Source organism: Parus major, chromosome 1 (assembly GCF_001522545.3).
Source record: "Parus major isolate Abel chromosome 1, Parus_major1.1, whole genome shotgun sequence".
Taxonomy (NCBI): domain Eukaryota; kingdom Metazoa; phylum Chordata; class Aves; order Passeriformes; family Paridae; genus Parus; species Parus major.
In genome coordinates, this window is record NC_031768.1 from 65,479,374 (window position 1) to 65,501,898 (window position 22,525).

At 35.1% G+C, this 22,525-nt stretch overlaps 1 protein-coding gene across 9 annotated transcripts in view; it reads right to left on the minus strand.

Annotated features, from left to right (window-relative positions):
* The window catches only part of NBEA (neurobeachin), a 457,700-nt gene that overhangs the window by 86,185 nt on the left and 348,990 nt on the right, over positions 1–22,525 (minus strand). For all 9 annotated transcript variants that reach the window (XM_033515238.1, XM_019006696.2, XM_015628205.3 and 6 more), the window contains 3 exons: positions 12,402–12,519; positions 11,398–11,500; positions 5,560–5,675 (listed from right to left, as the gene is read on the minus strand). In XM_033515238.1, the coding sequence (XP_033371129.1) occupies positions 5,560–5,675; positions 11,398–11,500; positions 12,402–12,519 (337 nt within the window). The remainder of the gene's footprint in view (positions 1–5,559; positions 5,676–11,397; positions 11,501–12,401; positions 12,520–22,525) is intronic.

A 22,525-nucleotide genomic window follows, 5' to 3' on the forward strand; every position in this document is an offset into this window, starting at 1 on the left:
ACAATAAAAATGAGGCATAGTAAATGAGATCTCAGAAATGCTGGATATGTTTCTTCATTAAAAAAAAAAAAAACCCAAAACTTTTTAATTAAACCATCCAATTTAATGTTTTTATATGGCACTTTAGTTTCTAAGGTAAAGTGAGCTAGAGACAGCTGACAAAGAAATTATAACTGCAATTCCTTGGTGAAAATGTTAATGACAGCAAAATATTGTTTAATTAGATGATTGCAGCATCTGGATTAACACTCTTTAAGAGCGATGTTCCTGTGCTTGTCTGCTTCTTCACACTTTACAGACATTTTGTCATCTCTAGGTCATTAGGAAAGAATTTTTAATGATTTTTCTAGAAGTAAGTAGTTCAAGTTACATCTAATTAGATGACAATAATAAGCCCAACACATGCAGTAGCTAAATATATACATAATTAACCAGTGAGGGCTTGTACATCACAGAGTAAAAAAGTGGAAAATGCTAAACAGGCAAAAAAAAAATCGGTGAGGGGGAAGAAGTTCATCTGAATTTACTACCTAATTGAGGATGTCATTTTTTTCCATAAACCTTTAAAAATAATCCCTTTCCACTAGAAGAAATTACTCACAAAAATTATGGATGCAATTATTCTTAATTTCTTTTAAAAGAAGTGGCATGTAGGATTTAAAAGAATTAAAATTGCAATAAATACAAATGCAAGCACACATTTAATATACTGCAGTTTGAAATCAAACAGCAGATATTATTTAAATACTGAGAAATAGATTTGAAATCTAGACTTTTAGCTAAAACAGTGAGCACTGCAATGATATTAAAAAACAACTTCTTGTTCCAAATCCTCTTGATACTTTTGCTGTAGTGGGACTCCTTTTAAGCACTCTTTTTAATGTTTTAAGTGAGAATAGTAAAAATTACCTGCTTCCTATATCACCCAGAGGGTTCAGTTGACATATATGCAGGTCCCATGCAGAGAGGACAATTAGTATAATCATAGCTAAAACAAAAGGACCCCCAAGAATGAAGCAGGTAGAGGGAGAAGGGGGGAGGCAACCAGGAAGGCTTATGTCTACACAGCCAGGACAAAAACCAGGGGCATGGCGAGTATAACACTGAGACTGATTGATAAGTAGCAGAGTGCAGTGTTTACCTTAGGGAGGAAAGCCCAGAGCTGTAAACATGATGAAATATGCTCGAGCCAGAAAGAAGGGCAAGAAAGAGGTGAAGAGCTTGGAGACAGAAGAGGGAGGTGAGAAAATAGCAACTAGAGGGCCAGAGAAACAGGTTGAAACCAGGCTTTAGAGAGTTTTGAAGAAGGAGAGAGATTTTGAATTGATATTGCAATAAGACATCAGGCAACGTCAGTGCCAGCAATCACACATAAGATTGGATAGGAAATGATCTAGAAAGAGAGACCATTGAGAGCCGAAGAAGAAAGTTATTAAGTCATGAGCACAGATCACAGTAGGAACAATTAATCTAGACATGAAGCACAGCAATGTTTCTAAGGGGTAATAGGACAATAAAAATAAAAGATAACATCATAGAAAGATGGATTTTTTTTCAAGAGGATACTTCAAACATTAAGGACATGCAGAACAGCCAGGGGTCATGCTTCTCAGGACAGACATACCAGCAAACCAGGGAGAGATTTAAGAAGAGATTAATGTATTTATTTCAGTGGTTCCGTTGTACAGAGGCCAACCAGTCTGTGTAATTAAGAGTATTAATAAACAGGCAGAGGACTTCTTGTGGGGAAGGACCCAGCTGCATGATGTCACAACAAGACAAATAAGCTGGTGTCAGAACCCACACTTCTGAACATCACATTTCCAAGACTACTGCTTCTTGTGTAATTTCAGAGGAGGATCACAAGAAAATGAGTGCTTTCTTACTCTTTTGTAGAGGGCTAGAGACTAATTAAGCACCATTCTAAAAAAAAAAAAAAAAGAAAGCTACAAAGAATAGGCAAAAGATGTACTAAACCACTTTTGTTAGTGGACCTCTATTTGGATGAGGACCTTACTTATCACCTACTTACCAACAGTTAATCCACAATTCTTAAATGTCAAACTTCCATGTTTCTGACTAAACTACAGCTTAGATTTGCTGAATAAACCAGTAGGAGCTTAATGGCAACATTAATTAAAAATAAAAAATAAAAAAAAAAAAAAAATAGGATGGATATCTTTCCCAATAGCTGAAAACAGTAATACTGTTAGACAATAAGATGCTGCTTAAATAAACAGTTATATTCTAAAACTATGTCATTGCTGCTACACTAACAATTGCTGGCAAAGAAGTTGTAACTTATAAGGAAATATTTCTTATGGAATCTCATTACAAAAGAGTATAATTAGGACTGTAATTGGAAATTGGATTTCCAAGAAGAAAGAAAATAACATACATCTTTACTTAGGAAAGGAGGTCACAAGTATACTCAGTACTCTATTTGTGTGTACAAAATAAAAAATCCTGTATTTTTTTCTGACTGCTGAGGGTCCTGTCTGCAGTGCATATAGGATTTTGTGTCTGTTTAATACAGTTGTACTTGGGCAGTTATCAAAACTAACTAAACAAGTTAGTAGAGGTTCTTTGCTTCCAGTACTCTATTTCTGGTATACTTATTAATTTTGTTAGTGCTCCATCAGAAAACACTTATTTGTTGCAAGGGAAATATTTCTGAAGAACACCTTTCAAAAAGACTTAGAGAAATGCAGGCACAGCTTTAAAAGCAGTGGTGTCACTCAGGCTGCCTCACACTCTCGATGCTGCAGTTTCCCAGATCTCATGCCCTGGTGGTACAAGGCCATGCAACGGTGGAGCTAGGATCAGTTTGGGGATGGGAGAGATTCTAGACTTTCTAACATAGATTTCTTTTTCAAAGCTTTCTCCCCCATGACTGGACTTCGAGCTCATGTGCACTCTGGTGTGTGTGGGTTTCTGGCTTGCCAGGAATTTATGAGGTGGTTCTTTGCAAATACCCCCAAGTACTTCAGGAGTTTTTGGAACTGAGCTTTCTAGATGAACTGCAGACTTCATTGAAACTACAAAACCTGGTTGATCTTCCAAAAAATAACTTGAGGGGATTTTTTGCTTCTGTCAAAAAGTTGGAAGACTTTGGGTTTTGTTCCAAACTGGAATAAAGAGTTTACTGTCATATGTAGAATTGCCTGTTGGGTTTCAGTCAGCTTTCATTCTCTGATGTTATTTTCAGAAAAGGTTTTGTGTGTCATTGGCAAGTTCAGCTACCAAGGATAAATTTTATTCAAGTTTTTAAAAAAATCACATACTGATGAAAGATTTTATGAGATGGTAGAAAACGCAGTGGAATGAGCAAGGCATCCTATGCAATTAACCAATGAGATTACCTGAACAAATGATATTTACCTGTAAGATTATTTACCAATAAATCTGCTAGAAATTAAATGTCTTGAGTCAGAGAGAGACACTCCTAGGGATAGTGACTAAACAGTTTTTTCAAATAGGACAGAAATTCATGGACACACACCAAGAAAAACCCAAACAAATAGTCAGTAATCCTTCAGACACTGGCCATAGCAGGTGGAACCTGGAATGTTAATATCAAGCCATCTTATTATCAGGCAGAAGAGTGACACTAAATGACCTTAAGAGAATCCTACCTCATGCTATCACCCCAAGTGTTTGGCTATAAAGCCTGCCCAGTAGTACTAGTATCAAACAACAGGTCAAAAAATATTTTTTTGAGAGTCTGAGATACTCTGAGGGAATTTGTTCAGGCTGAAGCTTGTTAACTGATAGATATGTTAGTGTAAGTGTAACTGCAATTTCTAAATTACTTCAGACATAATGCTGTCTTCCAGTTTGGATGCTTTGGTGAGGTACCTAAAACAAAGTGACTTTGGAGTTTTAAACCGATTAAAAATTAAAAAAAAATAATTTATTCAAAAAACGGCTTATCTCTTGTGTACTCTCATTTAAAGACCTTAAATTCACTGCTTACAGAAGAAATGAATACATAAAAAAGGAATTTACCAGTGAAGGACAGTTCTGTCTGTAATGTATTGGACAAGGACTGAGGGGACCCAGGCTGACTTCCCACTTCTCCAGTAAATCCTCCAAGTTAGGTGAGGCAGCCAGGGAGCCAGCAAGGGCTCGCCTGCATTTCCTCACCACTAGAAGGGCAGCGGATGTGTGAGAGGCACGAAGCAGCTGGAGACAGGCCAGTGTCCAGAAGCAGGATAGCAGCATTCTGGCATTGCACCAGAGGCAATAAACGCTCAGCAGGGCTCCTTCCTCCAGCAGAGATCTGCGGAACCGCAGCTAAAATGCTTGGGAACCAAGCTGGTGAGCCTGCACTGGACTTCACCATATGGACTTTCCAGCCCAGATCTCCAGGAGTTTCAGGGATTCTGCTTTTTGCTCCACTGCACAAGGTAAACATGCCCTCAGATTTCCAACTGTTCAGTGCTAACACTTCTGTATCACACTGGGATAAGTTGATGACACATTTATTAACATCCGTAAGACTAGATGCGTGGAAGATGACGACCATCTAAGCACAGAGGCCAAAGCCTGAGGGTTCAAAGCGAGTGAGTTTGACAGCTCCTGAATTCTGCCACTGCCCTACTGGGAAGAACGCAGTGACTGTCCCCAGACTGGTCAGCATAACGAGCGCTACCTTTGGGTTTCACACTTACATGTGTCTTATGTCTGGCCTGAGGATAACCTCGAGCACAAAAGTCAGGACCAAGTAAAGATGGGAGTTGTAACACTGGAGTACAAAGTGATGCCTGGTGGAATTTAATTTGGCTTTCAAATTAAAGCTCACTGAAGTGAAATGTCTGTATGAGGCTCTCCACAGGCAGGTTCATAAGCAGCATGTGTGCTACAGGCAGGAATCATAATAGTAGACAACCTCCTGGAAATCTCCGTATATCGTGTATAAAACTGCTGCTTTTTACATTTAAAATTAACGTTGGAGTTAACACATAAAAAAGGGAAAGGTGAAAGGAATAATATCTTTGCAAATGTTTAATTAATGACAATTGCCAGAAAAGCTCTTCTTTTGCCAATAACAAATGGATGTCTATGGCAGTTATTTCTCATTTTAAATACCTAATCTGATATTATATTTCATCTCAAAGAACTAAATGAGAAAAGATGCTGTAATCTAATCATACCACAATCCAGGTGACATCTGTACTAGGCAGAATACTGTTGTTATTCTGCTGTCTAGTTGCTGTTGCTGAGAATGATGAAGTAGCGAAATTACATTTTCCCATTATTATTTCCAGACACTCTCTGGCAATGGTTTGTTGACTCTAATAAAGCTTCAGACAAAGCTGTCAGCAGAGGAAATGGCAGAAGGGGAGCAAGGAACAGCCTTCACAGCAATACATGAATCTAAAGTCTCTGTGATAGGTTGTGCATTTTGTGATAAAATTTAATGTGTGTGTGTTTCAGAATATATCACAAAGCTGCAGCTGAATTCTAGAGGGATAAATGTATTCTATCAAGTCACGTTGCTTAAGACTTTGACAAACATAAACATATTACAAGGTATTAAAGAGCCAGAAACCTTACCTGCTATAGTATTGAGGAACATCAAGTATTCAAAGTTGGATATCTCCCGTCTCTGCCAGCGCTGAGTCATGTTGGAGGATTTATAAAGTTGTCGGGGTGTGGCCAGAGAGATTCTCCTAGGAAATATTTTTAAAGAACGATTTTTTTAAGAGTCTCATTAAATGTTAAAATGTAGGGCAACATTTTAAGTGTGATTAATTTCAGATTCTCTCAGAAGCTTTTTTATTTCATTTAATGAAGTCAAGAAGACACTGTTACCCTTATTTGAGAAATGGCTAAAGTTAGGAAGTATATTTTATTTTATCACTACTACAGCATTGCAATAAATATAAATATTATTATTGCAATAAATATAGATGTTATTATAAATAATAAAATATTTTGTGGTTTGTTTTATTCTGAACCTGGTTAAAAGACTGTGATTAAAAGAAACTGCAGAGCTCCTGGTGCCAGGCTTGTCCAGAAAGAATGAAAGAGGAATACCATTTCCCTGTTTCAAATGGATATATTAAGATAAGTTCAATAATGTGAGAGAGTGATACATTAAAGTGACATACACTTCCATCACACAGGTTGACTGTATTTATTACACAATTTGTGCAGCTCCTCTATGGTCAACTACCCATGATTCTTTCCTATATCCCAGTAAGCTTGAAGATTTCTATTTATAGCCTGGTTTCTGAAAGAAACAAATTTTACTCAGTTATCTGCTCACATGTTCATCTGCCTGTCTCTTCATAATGACTTCCAAATTGCATTTCATTCAAATTTGGAAGAGGAGCAGAAGCTCCTATGATACTCAATTTCCACACTTTTTTTGAAACTTACATGTCTGGATAAGGGAGAAAGAATCAAACTACGTGCCAAGGAAGAGGAAAGCAGAAACCCTCAACTCTTCTATATTCAATTTGACATCACAATAACCAAATACCACGCACCAAGTCTTAAATTGACCATTGCATATACTCTCCCTGTTTGGTAAAATATAGGGGACTAGAGTCAGTCTAGACTGATGCATTAAAGAAAAAAATCTGCAACAGGCAGAACCAGCCTCATTGTTAAAAACTCATTCCTAGAGAAAATAGTTCTTGCCTAAAAAAAAAGACAAGGAAATTTTTAAAAGGAAAATAAATTCATCTCCTTAGATAACTTTTTAAAAAGAAATTTAGATCTTATAAATGTGTAAAAATAAAGAAATATTTGTATCTGTTAAAAACAACAGCAACAAAATATACAATTCCTAATGTGTAGTCTGAGTTCAGTGAATTTAAAGAATGTATGTAGTAGTATTTGTATAGTTTACCAAGACTAAATAAGGACACCCAATGCTTCAGCTTTCAGTTGCACCTTGGGTACATTGTGTGTTATTTCTAGACTTTGGAAGCTGAATATATTCTTAAAACTTAGTCATATACAAGGTGTCAAACTGCACAGTGTTTGCAAATACGTGAACAATCTACTCCTAAAGATGCATGTACATACTCCTAGAGATGCACTGAACTTCTTCCAGAGAAAGGATGAGTGAACGTTGGTATGTGACTGGAGTGTACAGTTATTACAATTATTTGTCTAAATTGCCAGTGTGTAAGTTATGAACATCTGCCATATTTCAGCTTACAAACTGGGCATACAAAAATGACCATGCAAGTGTATTTACCCAAATAACAGTACATTAGGTCTTGCCAGTTTGGCTAGCCTTATTTTACTGTAGACTATAGGATACCAAAGATACACTTTACAGGACACAGGAGAAAAAGCAAAATATTTTAAAGTTGTTTCTATAATCTTTATGAAACAATTTATCTAAAGAAATATCCAAATGTAATCATACTTAATATTGCATTTTATAGAATAACAACAGTTCTTACATAGAACTCTCAAAGACATATGGTTTCCAGTAAATTTTGACTAATGCTACATACAAATTAATAAACACAGAAAATAAAAATACTAAAGAGATCATTAAATTTACAAAGCATTTCTGTCACAGACTTTCTGTTCCTCCCATGACAAAACAACATTTATGTATCAGTACAGCTTAGCAGCTGCTTTTAGTCTTTATTCACAATCTCCTAGGGTGCCTCAAAAATCTATAAACTGTCAAGTGCTGGACTTTGCATTTGGATGCTTGATTTGAGTGAACTCTACAGAAAATCAAAATATACTAAAAACGTCCTTATTTACTCCATATCTACAGTGTCTGAAAGATTCATATTTTTTTCAGCAGAGAGTGGAAGAAATTATGCACAATAAATTGGTTCCACACCTTCTTGTTCCAGCTAATACAGGAAGACCCACTGTTTTCTGTTTTGCTAAAACCACCCAACTTTGATCAAACCATTTCTTTCTTCAATATGCCATCACCAATATGAAGATGCACAAATGAATGTGCTTCCCTTGCTGCTAGAGAACAATGAAGTATCTGCTCAAAATGGGAACTGCAGAAGACTCTGATTGCAACAAAATGCTCCAGGTTTTCAATTTTTATACATTTAAATGTTTTTAGAAAACAATTCATGCAATTTTGGTAAAGGAAGGGGTGTTATATATCCCATATGTGGAATGTGACACACCCTCTTTCACAGTCACTTTTCATTTAGTTAGCTACAATGCAATCTCATACAAAGAATATTTAAATATCTTGTACCTACATGATGTTATGTGTTGTGTTGCTCCTGTTCAGAGAAAAATATATATATATATTTGGGAAAGTAATTTCCCAAGGAAAGGCAAGAAACTCATCAACATTCACTTTTAATCAAAATTCTAGAAAGGGTTTTATGCTTTGATGGCATCAAATCTTAGTTTTTCTACTTCTCTCCCTTCATAAAACTCAACCTCTGCAACCAGCTGAATTGAGATCTGGAAATCCATCACCAAGCTGCTGACATGGCAGAGCTGACCTGATGTTGAATTAGGTTACTGTAACAGCCAAAATACATTTTTTTCAGAAAAAAATAAGTCATTTGAATTTCTTAGTTTTATTCACTGAAGCCATTATTTTCTCTAATTCATTAATAGCCCACAGAATCTCACTAGAAGGCCTCAGTTAGTGGTGAAGATACTGTGCCTTTTACCAGTTCTTTGATCTCTATACGCTACGAAACCATCAGGCGGCTCACAGTTGTTTTCTGAGCTATGATGTTGCCCTCAATAAAAAGACATCAGTAAATTACACCTGAGGTGTTAGAACCATAAAAAGCAGTCTGATAATACCATGCCAAAAAAGTGAGTATTACTCTACCTATGTAGACTCATATGTAGCTGCAGAAGTTAAAAGACACAGCATTGTCTGCCCAGTTGTATCATTTGGCAAGGTCATAAGGAAACTACAATCAATGCAACATGTTTCAGGAAGAGTGAAAATGCATTTATCAAAGACAGACTAATTTGATTACCAAATCAGACTGAACTCTTCAACATGTGACTGATTTTAAGGATGCAATTACTCCTTTGTAATAATAAGCACAGGCTTGAACTCTTTGTTCAATCAAAGCATTAAACAGGCGGTTTGGAAAGGAAGCAAAGAGGCAAACTGAAGACTTGCTCTGAACAGCAGGTCTGCAAAGTCTTAGGAAGCCATAATGGTTCACCTGCTTCTAATCCTTTGAGTCACCAGATCATAAATATTTCTATTTACTTCTACTTCCTTGCACCTTTGTTAATTGCAGGATTTCACCATGAAATCAGAAATATCCTTAAAAGCCATGTACTGCATTTAGGTACAGCAAAATTTACTTCTTTGGAATGTTTCCAGCATGAATGCAGGCCTTTATGATACTGTAATTAATTTTAGGTGATGTTTATCAAAGTAGTATTAGAGAGGAAATATTATTTGCATAAATTAAGCCAAAGAACTTAAGCAAAACAACCAGAAAGGTCTGTTAAGTTAAGATATTTTAAGGTACAAGTTAATCTAGAAAATTATGATGATAAAGAAAAGCATAATGTTTCACTCAGTATAGCAGCTCCTTTTGTTTACTCAGCATAATTTCTCCTTATTTTAGTTATACAAATAAGCATAATTTTAAAAATTAGCATTCCAGAGCCAACATATTCATAGGAAGAAAAACTATACTGACATCAACAAAAGATAGACTACAGAGCAGTCATAGAGCCAGATTTCCCCTGAGTTACTCCACTGCAATCCTACTGAAGACAATAAGAGTATGTAGACAGGGGAAAAAATAAAAAAAACATGATTACAGAGTCTTTATTTGCATAAATCATGCCATGATTACAGAAAAAAAAGAAAGAAAAATAACTTCACTACCATATGGCAGATATAGTCTGAAGGCTAGCAAGCCCATTTTCGATTCAAATTGAACTTTAATCAAAAAGGTATGGAAATAACTGCATATTATATTGAAGCTGAAACTTTTCTAAATAATTATATATCAACAAACTTTTTCAGACAATTATTCACTGAATAATGCACAAAGGATATGAATTTCAAAAGTAAAAAATGTCACTGTAAATATGAAATTCTGATTGAGAAATTTGCATTTTGTTTGTGCTAAAACATGTGGCCATTTCTATTTCAGAAAAGAATACTATTACTTTCCATTTAGAGACAGCATTTCATTTAACTTTAGTATATGGAAGAATGCAAATATTAACAAGATGCACCTTCTAAATAAATGCCCCAACTTTGCCTTGATCTCAATGAAAACTTGAGAAATTTGGCAGTTTGCCTACAAACTTCAGCACATTCAGGAGATCAAGCCGTAGGTATCATGAGACTCTTGGGCTCATGTCAGGGAATGATGTTCATCTGGGAATGAAAAAGTTCTCCAATTCTACAAATTTTGACACTTCAGAGTATTTCCACATTTTGTGCTGGGATAAAATAAGGACAATTTGAAGTTTTAGTCTGTAGGAAATGACTTAAAGAAAGACACATCCCAGACACTACACTGATAATTAAGACACTGGCAATTTGGCCAAATCAAGACACATGGGGGCCTGAGCCCAAAGCACCATCTTTTTTTAATATCATGCTGTTTCCTCACTCCCTTACATTTCTTTATTTTTTGTCTCAATTTCACCAGAAGTTAATCCTGAACCACAAAAACCAACAAAAAATATCCCCCCCTCCAAGACAATGAAGTACACATGAAGATCAGCTCACCTATTCCTATAATATCCTATCTAATAGGAATGCTTTTATAATATAGGATCTGACAATTTCCAGCCTTATTATTGGCCATAGGCTGATTTGATGTTGGTGTTGATGAGGAAATAAAAAAGTGCAGTTGACCATAGTATCTGAAAATCTCTAAAAATCAACCTAGTTGTTTCAAAAATATATGTGATCCTAAATTTTGTAAAGGAAAGAAGAAGAATGTATTATACTAACAAATGGAAAAAAATTGAAAATTGCAAAATAGCCACTACACTGATAAGAAATGAAGTAAAATACCACACATTCATATAGATAAAATAATTTGCATTCATCAAACACAGATCTAGTCGAGTTCAGTTTCACATCCTGCATAATAATCACAGCAAGGATGAACATTTGATTATACATTTATAAAACCTGACTGGAAACCAGATTTTGAAGAGATAAGGTATGAGTATTTGCACCAGAAGACGTCTATTTCCTTTAACTGAAAAGAAAAAAAAATCTAACTGTCTAATTTACAATACTTTTACTTCTATTCCATATACTAACAGGCCATACAGTAAGTAAAGGGTAATGTTTCTCATACTAACCTTAAAAAATAGAAAACCTAGTTTCTTGACATGAATAATGTTTTAGCACTGACATTTAAAAATACATCAACTGTATAATATAATAAACACAAAATATAAAAACTATGTTAATTAAATTACCTGGCTTGTGGCAAACCATAGCTGGTTCCTACTCCAACACGTGGTAAGCTGTACACAACTTTTTTCACTGTTGCTTGGTCAGGAAAATTAAACATAACAGAAGCTAAATGAAGAAAGGAAAATATGTACCAGTAAAACATTTGCAGAAATCTGTTTCTTCACCTGCATATATTTTTAAAATGCTCAGGTTTTTATCTGGGGAGAGAAGTCGGTTCCACTTTTATCCTCCTGGGGATCCAAGGTACAACAGAAATTCCTGACATTCTTCACACCTATGTATAATAAGCTGGTTAACATTTTAGCATTAAATCTTCCATTTTGCAGAAGACCTGAGTGTTGTTTACTTCAGAGGAACAATGCCTTACTATTAACCCACAAACTCTCTTATCAGGCTGAGAAGCTGCTCAGTAGTTGGCATGGCATTTGCTCTTCTAACTAGCCCCTGAAAACACCCAGGAAGAAGGAATTGTTTAATTTCCTCTCCAGCTGAAATCAAAACTTACATCAGAGCTCCTGAGGGTAAAAGACCATTTATACACCTCACCAGCCAGTGAACTGTGATTCAGAGCAGCACATACAGAAAACTAAGTGGATTCATTTATTGCCCTGGTACTTGTTAACTGTAATTCATTTTATAATTAGAAAATAAGATATCCTTTTATATGTGTCCTAGGGTGACCTTAGGATCATAAAATATTTACAGACAATTGAGAAGAAGGGTGAGACAATAGAAAAAGCAAATTCCTGTGCAACATTTGAAGAATTTACCCATTGCAATGATCTGGTTCAGTAAATAAATCTCACTGCTGCATAGAAAGCAGTGAGATTGATTTATGTGATTAATTTTAATAAAATTTGCACTGGATACATACAAGAGTAGGCATAATAGAAGAGACATTCGATAAGCACTTTATCAAAGGAAGAACAGAGTTTTAAGATGAAAAAATAAAATACAAAATAACCACTAGCACAATTTAATGCAACAAATATAAACTATGACCTACTTCTGTTTGCCATAAACACTTCCAAAGCTGTGTTCTGGAGAAGATAACGTCTTGAAAAAACAGCTCGAATCTCGCTGAACATCCATTTTCCATGAAGGCCTTCGGTGTAGGCAAGAACCTATAAAGAAAGTCAAGGTGACAGATATTAGCAGGACTTTTTCAACAAAATATTGTATAAGAACAGAGGAAATTTTACCTATCAATTAAGTTATTCATGTCTCTTTAACACTTAAAAACAGCGACTTAAAATGTACTTGAATGTTTTTAAGAAATGTAAGAAAAGGAGTACCTGGTGTTAGAGGAATATCAGTAATTACTGTAACCTGATACTCCTAAGATCTATTTCTCATGTGTCACATCAAATTAATTTCCTCAAGAACACCAAAACCCCAAGCTCTACAAACAAGCACAGGGAAACAGACACACTTGCAATTATGCTTAGTTGTATCTTCATCCAACAGTGTGCATGACACAGTTGTCAGTTATCTATCTGATATCTATCGACACCAGATTTACTTCTGAGGCTGCCTTGTGCAAAGTACAGCCAAAATAATATAAATTTCTATTCACATCCACTTCAGGGTCATAAATTGCAAGCCCTCCCATTCCATTAATAAGTAGAAAAATTCACAAAGCCAGTATGTCACCATAATAATTTTTCTGAAGTTAGATACATCAAATACCCCAAACCATGGACAAAATTTAACGATTTTAATTTTGCATTTTAAATTAATGTGAAAATATTTTAAAATAAAATAGTTAAAAATTAGCACTGCTTTTCCAGTTACTTTGCTTTCATTGATTTAAATTTTTTCAACTGAGTGTATTAATATAAGACTAGATATTAATATCAAATAATCTTTGCCACTTTTCTTTCGGTGTTCCAGATGTTCAAAAAATAGACAAAAAAGACACAATTTAATTAGATGACATTTTTATTAACTTGTCTCATCTGTATCATGCACTGTAGAAGGATTGTTTCCCAATCCTTTTCAGCCCTTCAGGGCTCCTTTCAGCCCTGCACCTCTGCTCAGGTGAGCTCTGCCACGGCATTCCTAAGAGGAGTCAGTTGTTTGGGATGGGGATCCGCACCACACCCATCTACATTTCCCAGGCTCTGTAGACTGTGCCTTTACCTAAGCCACAGCCTCTGAGAGAACTGCAGCCTCCATGGAAGAAATACAATGAACACCTTCCCAAAAGGGAATGCAAGAAGAACATTTCAGACTGAAGAGACTGAGTTTCTCTGTTCTCCATAAGGTACACAGAAACTGTCGTACACCAGCTCGCAGCGCTTTACTCACAATTCTGAGGTCTTTACTTTCCATAATCATGACCTCCCCCAGCTTCTGAACAGGAAAATGTTAGGGAGACCATATGCTGCTGCTGTCAGTTATCCTTCATGCTTGAGGAAATGGAAATTGTATTTCTTCAATCCTTTCACTGATGCGGCTTCAAGTTAGCAACACGTATCCATATACGAAAAAGCTAATTTAAGTCTGCACTTGGTGTACAACCTTTTTCTCATAACCATGATGAGTCTATTTCAGAGAGGATGGTAATAACAGCAACAACACAAAAGTGCTTCAGCACATGGAAAAGCATTCAAATGTTAGTTCAATCCTTGATAAAACCAGTCAGAGGAACACAGTATTCCTCCTGTACTGTTCAGATGAGACAGAACTCTCAGACCAACATCGTGGCTGATGACACCGTTTCATTCACCTCAGCTTTCCACACCAGTTAAACACAGATTGGAAGAAGGGAAGGAGCTTGATTCTTTGGAGGTCACCCAGACACATGCAAGAGACGATGTGCTCCCTCCATTCAGTCACAGGTCAGCTGTGGAACGTCACCTCAAAGGCTAAATTCTTGCAATGATTAAAAATCTCCACCTTATTTTTACTTTGAACTCTGATAGATCTTGTGACACTTTTTGTTGCTGAGCTTTCTAGTATCAGGTAACTTCTTCTTGTGTTGGTAATTACAGACTGGGTCCACTTACCGTTTAGCCTTCTCTTTGATAAGCTAAATAAACCAAATTTTCCTTGATTTTCTTTCATTGAGATAAGATGCTAGGATACTGCTGGTATCATGTATGTGAAATTCAGGTGGATAAGAACAATGACTGTGAAGATTAAAGTACTCTCCTTCTTTAAATGTATTCTGCTGCTACCTGATACAGAATTTTTGCAAATACACAGGTTTTTAAATTAAAGAGAAGAAATTCTGAGGAAAGAACTCACATTTAAAAAGCAAAAATATGAGAACAGTCTCTCAGAGGGAGGAGTTTGAAATGTATATAGCTGTAACCAGATCTACAGCAGCCAGCAAATTCGCCAAAGAATTAGCTCTTTGAAAAAGCATCATGCTTCAGAAAACCACTTTTTGTATCAAAAATGCTTCTGATTAATTTTTTTGTAAAGAGAAATGTTTACTATTAACTATATTCTATATATTAACATATCAGAGGATTCACAATAATACATTTATGATGTGATATATACCACAGCTTGGTTATTATAGATCAACACTAAAAGCACATTGCATACTAATCATACACTGATTGCCTTTTACTTCCTCCTCTTTATTAACAAAGTATAAAGCAATTGCAACTACACAGAGGTACATTTAACCCACTATGAAATGAATGACATATGATAGTGGTCCAGTAAAACAGTAGAATTGAATAGGAAATCAGAGGAAAGAAAGGAGTCTGTAATTCAATTAATGTACTCAATTGCACTCTTCTTAACTGTCTATTAGTCCTACAAATATCAGATTATCATTCCATTATCAAATCATCTGAATTATTTCAGTATTTCTGTTGTAACATTTTCCTGTCCAAGATATACTACCTATTTTTGCCATCCTCCATAACATTCATCTTACACCATTTTCATGTGATGCATCAGACCTCTCATTATTAGATATCTACAATTTACAGCAGATATTACTCACATTGTGGCATTCTTTCTTACTGCTATTATAACAGCCAAATCAGAGCAATTTTATTTTTCTGAATTTGAGCTCTTTAAAAGGCTCATACACATTTTTGTATTTTTTTTCTTCCAGAATGATTTTTAGCATTTCACTTTCTCATAGGAAATGAATGAAGTCCTGGTTATTTTACATATTTTACAGATTGTATGTATTGTATATTTCATTATTCATAAAAGCATGGGAATAACCATTTCACTATTCTAATACACTGAAATTATGTGACTATGTTATCTGAAGGCAAAATTTCCATGTGTTCCAACACTTTATTGTTTATACTTAAAGTCAGTACTCCTTATTTTGGTAGTTTTATGAGTTTTTGTCCTAAAAACATTTGTGAAGGCTTCCTGCCTAGGCATGTTTTAATAGTTGAAAAATCTTGACTAAGCCCAGAATTCTAAATGCATCTCAGATAATCTGGTTTTATTAAAACAAAAACAACCAGCCAATATCTACATTTGAACTAAGCACACTTTTCAATTTTAATATCAGCTGCAGCTGTTTGGTTTAAAATTCATTTCTCCTTGTAAAACATTTTCACTTAGGAATATGTGTATGTTTTAAAGATACCAATTTGCTAGAATTCATTGCCACAAGATGAAGCTCTCAGCTAACAAGGGAATGAGAAGTCTCTAAAACTCAGGATTCTGTAATATGGAAAAACATCTCTTGGTGACACCTATTTAGCTGAGGTTAATAAGGCAGCATGGGATGAAGATGGAAAGATCTAGAGAAGTGAAGCAGAGCCATTACCAATGTGCTTTCCTACTTGGATCAGATATGAAGGCTCCATTATTTAAATTTTATTTAATCAAGTTTTTTTTTTCTTTTCAATTAAGAATCAATGCAATTTTTATCATAAACATTCTTCAGTGTTCGATTATTGATAATGAATTGTTAATTAACAGCTGGAATTTTGCACTAACCAGAAGACCAGGAATACTAATGTCCATTTTACTTGAATGCCTGGCAGATTATCTCCACAGAAGGAACACTTAAGTATTGTGGCATATTTTTGCTGCTTTATACAATTTTTTGGTATCTCATAGCACCAGACACAGCATGCAAAAGGATATTCTGGCCCTTTTTTTTATTATTTTTTCTGGAATTGAAGTAATCACAAAATCAGATGCTGTGAAGATATCAAGGAAAACAGTCTGTAAAATCCTATCTATCTCAGTCACTAACTTTTCCATAAGAATGATCACTTTTGCTGTCTGTTGCAAAGAATTTTACATATTTCCTTTTTTTAAAATAGCTCTTTGGGTTGATTCATTAATGACTAAGTATATGAATTGAATCTACTGTTTCCAGTGGAAGTTCATAATTTGTCTTTTGAAACCACATTTCTAATTCAGGATATTTTAATTCTACTTGATTTCTCAATGAAAGTGTCGATTGATACTTGCAACATTTCTTGAGCTTTGTTTACGGCTAGCACAAAATTCATGTACCATTAACACGTAATATATTTGTAGGTCTTTTTGTGGGTTTGTTTGATGAATGGTGAAAAAAAACACGAAAAAAGCTTTCCCAATATCTAACCTGAATTTCCCTTGTCTCAGTTTAAGGCTGGTCCTCTCACTGTAGGCGTGGTAGAAAAGCCTGGCCCACCTTTCAGGGAGTTGTAGAGAGTGGTGAGGTCCCCTCGAGTGTCCTTTTCTCCAGGCTAAACACCCCCAGCTCCCTCAGCTGTTTCCCACAAGAAATACTCTCTAGTGCTTTTACAAGCCGTTCTGCCCTTCACTGAACACTCTCCATGGTGGGCAAAACATGGAGGACTTCACAAAAATAAATCACAGTGTTTGGTTATTTCATCAGAGTGCCATCTACAGCCAGCCACAGAAGTGTGGTTATGCACCTGGCCCAGGTAATAAATAGGCATTTAGAAATTAGTTTGGGATCACTATATGCTTTTAGAAGTTAGAAATGCAGGAAATTGATTACTGAAAATCATTCTGTCCTGTCAGGGATTTTGATTTCCCCTTTTTCAAGAGCTGTCTAGCACTGCAATCTGCTGCAAGTGAAATTCTTAATAAAGGCCCTCATGGGTTAAGACAAATGGCTCCTATGAACATAGAGCAAAGTTTCTTCAGAACAATCTGACAGCACAGAGTTCACTATAGGTGCATGGCAGACTGCAGGATTGCTTCATGTACTCCAAGACTGAGATGACAGACCTTTATGGCATGGAATCCCACTCCCAGGGTTCATGAAATAACATATTGAGTAAGCATTTTATAATTCCAAACTGTTTGATGAAGTACAGAGTATGATCAACTTTTAGATTTAGCAGAAAAAATAAGTATACACTACAACATATCTATCATGTCATGATAGACAAGAGTAAAAATAACTTTATTAAGAAAATTCAAAATTGGATAAGTTCAAATAATGAAACGCCTTTTTCCTTTTTCTAAAATGGGAAACAGAGAATGTAAATAGGCAGAAAGGACAATTCAAGTCCTAGTGTTCCACTGACTTACTACTTTTTTATACATTTAGGCGACTTTAAGAACAACTTCTTGGCTTCAATTCCCATAATCATATTAAATACTTTCAAAATCTCATCAAAATATTGTAATCATCTTTTCTTTGCACGTTTTGGTCCAGTAAAACGTTCTCACTTTCTCTCTAGATTAAGGTCTCTTTTCCCCTTCTTTATAACATGTTTCTGTGTAAAACGTTTATTTATAAGCCTTAAAAGCTTTCCTCCAAGTAGCTTTTGTAATGTTTTGTTTTGTAATGCTGTGCAGGATGTGCTGAGTATTATGTGCCATTATAATTTCTCAATTCACATCAGTTTTAAAAATCTTTTTTAGAACTTTTTTTTTAAAAATAAATATTGGCACTCCTGTTTCATTTTTCTCCTCCTCTTCAGGGATCTAAAAAATGCAGATATTATTTTTGTGGTTTTGGACTTTATTTCCTTGCCAAATATTCTCAGCTTGTACTTCTACTTCCAATGTTTTTTTAAGCTTTCAAGAGGCCCCTTGTCTTGAAACATGAGGTTCTGTTCATCCAAACCTTTTCTAAATTTGATTTCTCTGGTCAGCATACCCGCTTCGTTATCCATTAAAACAATGCCCACTCAGCTTAAAGCAACAGATGCTCTTATTCCCACATTCATTTGCAGTCATTTGAAAAATTATTTGAAGTTGGTCCACTTGAAGGCCATTTTCCTCTTTACATAAGCAAAACGGTTTTGCGTGTTATGATTTTGTGTTTTAGGCAAGGAATGGAAAGGATATTGGGATTTTTTGAGAAGTAGTTGCAGCAAAGTAATTAGAGTAAAAAACCAAACCCCAGTCCAATATCTTATATTTTCTAAATGGACCATTTCTAACACTGCATTTGTGAAACACCAGTGCACAGTTTTAAATAGAAGGAGAAGTGTAAACAAAATTCTGAATAACAATTATTTTATCATTAATTTTGGTCTCTGTGCTTTTGCACAGTTTCTATGCAACATGAAAACAGATTGTCAAATTAGGCAACTCCTGAAATGTCAGCAATAGACTGACATTCTTGGGAAGAACAGCATCAGGAAGAGGTAGAAGATTTAGACATTATCACCTTAGGAAAGGTAGGCAGAGGCCTTTTTTAGACTCTACTTTCATGCATATTCAGAAATTATATTTTTAAACAGAGGCTCCACTGATTTAAGGATTTTAAAACCACATATAAAGCTGATAGGGCTGGCTGGGGCAACAGCACATGTGGAGAAGCAGAAGGCAAATATATTCTAGTGCCATATTAGAGCCCAACTCGAAACACAGAGTTTGAGGAAACAAATAATGGGGCAAGATAGCACAATTAGTTCTCGTAGCCACAGGATTGAAGCAGATTGTGTCAGTTACCTCACAAGGTTTAAAATAATTTTTTGTTGACTTTGGCAACAATGGGATGTCAGACTCAAATCTAGTGAGAAATGTTAACAGAACTATGTTTCCATTCTCACTCTGCATTTTGTGGTCGAAGATCAATCCAAACTGGGGAGTGGTGATCTCAGACTCAAATTGCTCTGAGCAGTTCTGCCCTAACAGTGAAATGAAATCAAATTAATTCAATTAGAACCGCACAAATTACAGTTCAGTGGGCATGCCAAAAAAGACATAAAATTGATACTATCTGAGCAAAACCAGACTTTTATTTTAAGGAATAAAAATGGAGTGCTTCTTTTTCTCTCAAATGGTCCATTCTCCTCAGCGAAAGTACAGAAAGAATGGACTTTTAATATTTACAAACTCAGGGAGAACACAGTGTTAAGAAATGCTAGTAAGTTGAAACCAAAGTAGAATACTTATTCAATAAATAGTTCTTTGACAAAAAAATGGAGCTTTATTAAACTTGCCTTATTGGTGGATTTCACAAAATTTGTTAGAGTTTTATATGAGAAAAGTTGAAGCAGAAGAAAAAAAGCCATAGGAATAGTTTGAGGAATAAGGAATGTATGGTATCCCTAAACATGTGACATATTCTTTCCCAAGAATAAGACCATCATAAAATTCTTAGTTTTGTTTTGTTGTTTTTTTTCCAGAACTTGAATATATCTATTCAAAAGTGCAATGCAATAAAAAAAAAAAAAAATCATAAATACTCAAATGTACCATAAAATCTCAAAATCTTAACATTATAACTGAAGGCATTAGAACTGGTCTTAGGAAAAGTGTAGATTTTGGGTTTTGTTCAACATTACCCGTTTCTTACCAAATGAAGGTAGAAAGACATTGTATGTCCCTCTTTTTATAGATGTGAACTTAATGTCATACAGGAGATTCATGAAAGCATCTTGTATTTAAACAGTTCTGCATCTGATTTATTCAGTGCAGAATGCACATGATTTAAGATCCATAAAAGTCAATAGAATACAATTTTTTCTATTACCAGGCTTTTTTTTATGTTCCTAATATCTTTTCCTATATAAGATTGATCAAAAGCCGGTAATATTTTGTTTTCTACTTCATATACAAATGCTGTTTCATCAATTCCAATATTTAGGAATATAAGCAGAGGACATTGTACTCCTGAGATTTTAGCAATAGATTTAAAATTAATTTTATATGCAAAAAGAAACAGATTTGTTTATTCAGTGATATGCATTGTACATCTACAACGTTCTCACCACCCCCAAAATTTCTTCAATACAGTTTGTAACAGTCAAGCAAAATCCTCAAGAAATTCAAAATTCCACAGCTCAAAGAATCACAGAATCAGTCAGATTGGAAGGGACCATAGTAGGTTGTCTGGTCTAACCTCCCTGCTCCAGCTGGGAGCACATGGCACAGGATTGCACCCAGACACTCAGCTGTGCCATGAAGTGTTGGGTATGGAGCACCAGTGACGCCTGGAAATCAGCTTCCTTGGAGTCTGAATTTAGAGTAGGGCTACTCAGGGCTACTCTATGTTATGTCAACTTGTAAGGCTACCAAAATACAATTACACAGCCTGTGAGTAATTGTGAACATGCATATATATATATATATATATATATATATGCATCAGCATACACCATACATCATATCTTTGTCTTCATGATATATTGCAATACCATAATATATTGCAAACTTTATCTATCCCCTTAAAAAGTGCTTAAGATGAGTTTGTGTTGCACTGCTGGAGAAGTCGAGAAATTATAGCACTGGGAAAAACCTAATCCACAGCTCCAATAGCAACCAAAATTCTGCTGTACTTTTCAGTATTACATACGGAATTTTATCTAATATTATACATCTGTGTAAAGAAAGAATAGAAAAGTTTCTTCTGAGAATTTTAACTCAGAGTGTTTGCAAACTGCCTGCTGTTATACTCAATAATAATTTAATTAGTTTACACTTTATACTTTTTCTTTAATATTACAGGAAAAGTATTTATGTATTCTATGGTTGTTTTAGAGAATATATTTTTATCAGATAACAAAACTAGGCTCTGGTAAATAACTCCACACAAAATATAAAAACTACAAATATTGACATGTATCAAATGTAAGCTGTGTATATGAACTCCATAAATGATTCTCATATTTCTTTCAGTGAATGGAACCAGATTTACACTTTTACTTCCTATGTGCATTCTGTATATTTTAGGTCTCCTTTCCCATATTTAGCCATCAACTTCTTTAATTTCAACAATTTAAATGTCAAATTTATAGATAATTAAAATATTTTGGAGGCTCTAATCCTACTCAAAAAAATCCTAATGAAAACTAGGAAGAATATTAAGAATATATACTCAGCTGGCTACTAAAAATGGATTCTGAGGAACACATTTAGTCTTCCAGAGTCTGCACAAAGCACTTTTGATATACAGTTCCCTCCTCTTTGGATTTCTAGCCAACTGGAATGCAAACCTGCATGTCATAAATTTGGGCATACTCACAGGCTTTCCTGTGGTTAATTCCAGGTTCCCAGTATGAAATTACTGCAACACCTGTCAGCATGTAGAGGTACTTCGTGGGAATGTGCCTCAGTTTTTATCCACTACAGGCTGCTCCGACACAGAAGGTATTTAAATTTTATGGACTTCTGGGTACTATGCAACTATGAAAAAGTGCACCAATCACAGTCAAAAAGGGTTCTCTCATGTAGCCTCAATTAATTGCTTCTTAACTTTTATTTAATTAAAAAATAATAAAATGGGATTCAACTCAAGCTTTAGAAAGAGACTAGATATTTCCATTTTTAAAAATTGATTACAACAGCTAACTATTCAAATTCTCCTATTAAATTAGATTCTTACCTTTTGTGTTTGTTTGTTTGTTTGCTTTGTTTGGTTTTTTTATTTTTTGTTTATGGGGAACATGCTAATTGCTTTAGAAGAAAATAAACCCTATCAACTTGCATAAACAGATCACTGCCTACACTGTGATTGGTTCTATTTCTACTGCCATTAAATCTGGATTTGATGTATATCACATTTCTTTTAAAGCATACAAGCACCCTATGCAACAATCTATTTTTAATAGACTCAATTTCCCAAGATGCATCTTTTCCTTGCAGCTGAGTGTTCCAAATGCCACTGCTTGAAGTAGAAGCTGAGAGTACTGAGATTGTCCAGAAAGTGAGCTCAGCATCTTACAAATTTGCTTCACTTTCACTGAAAGGCAAGGAAGTCAGATATAAAGA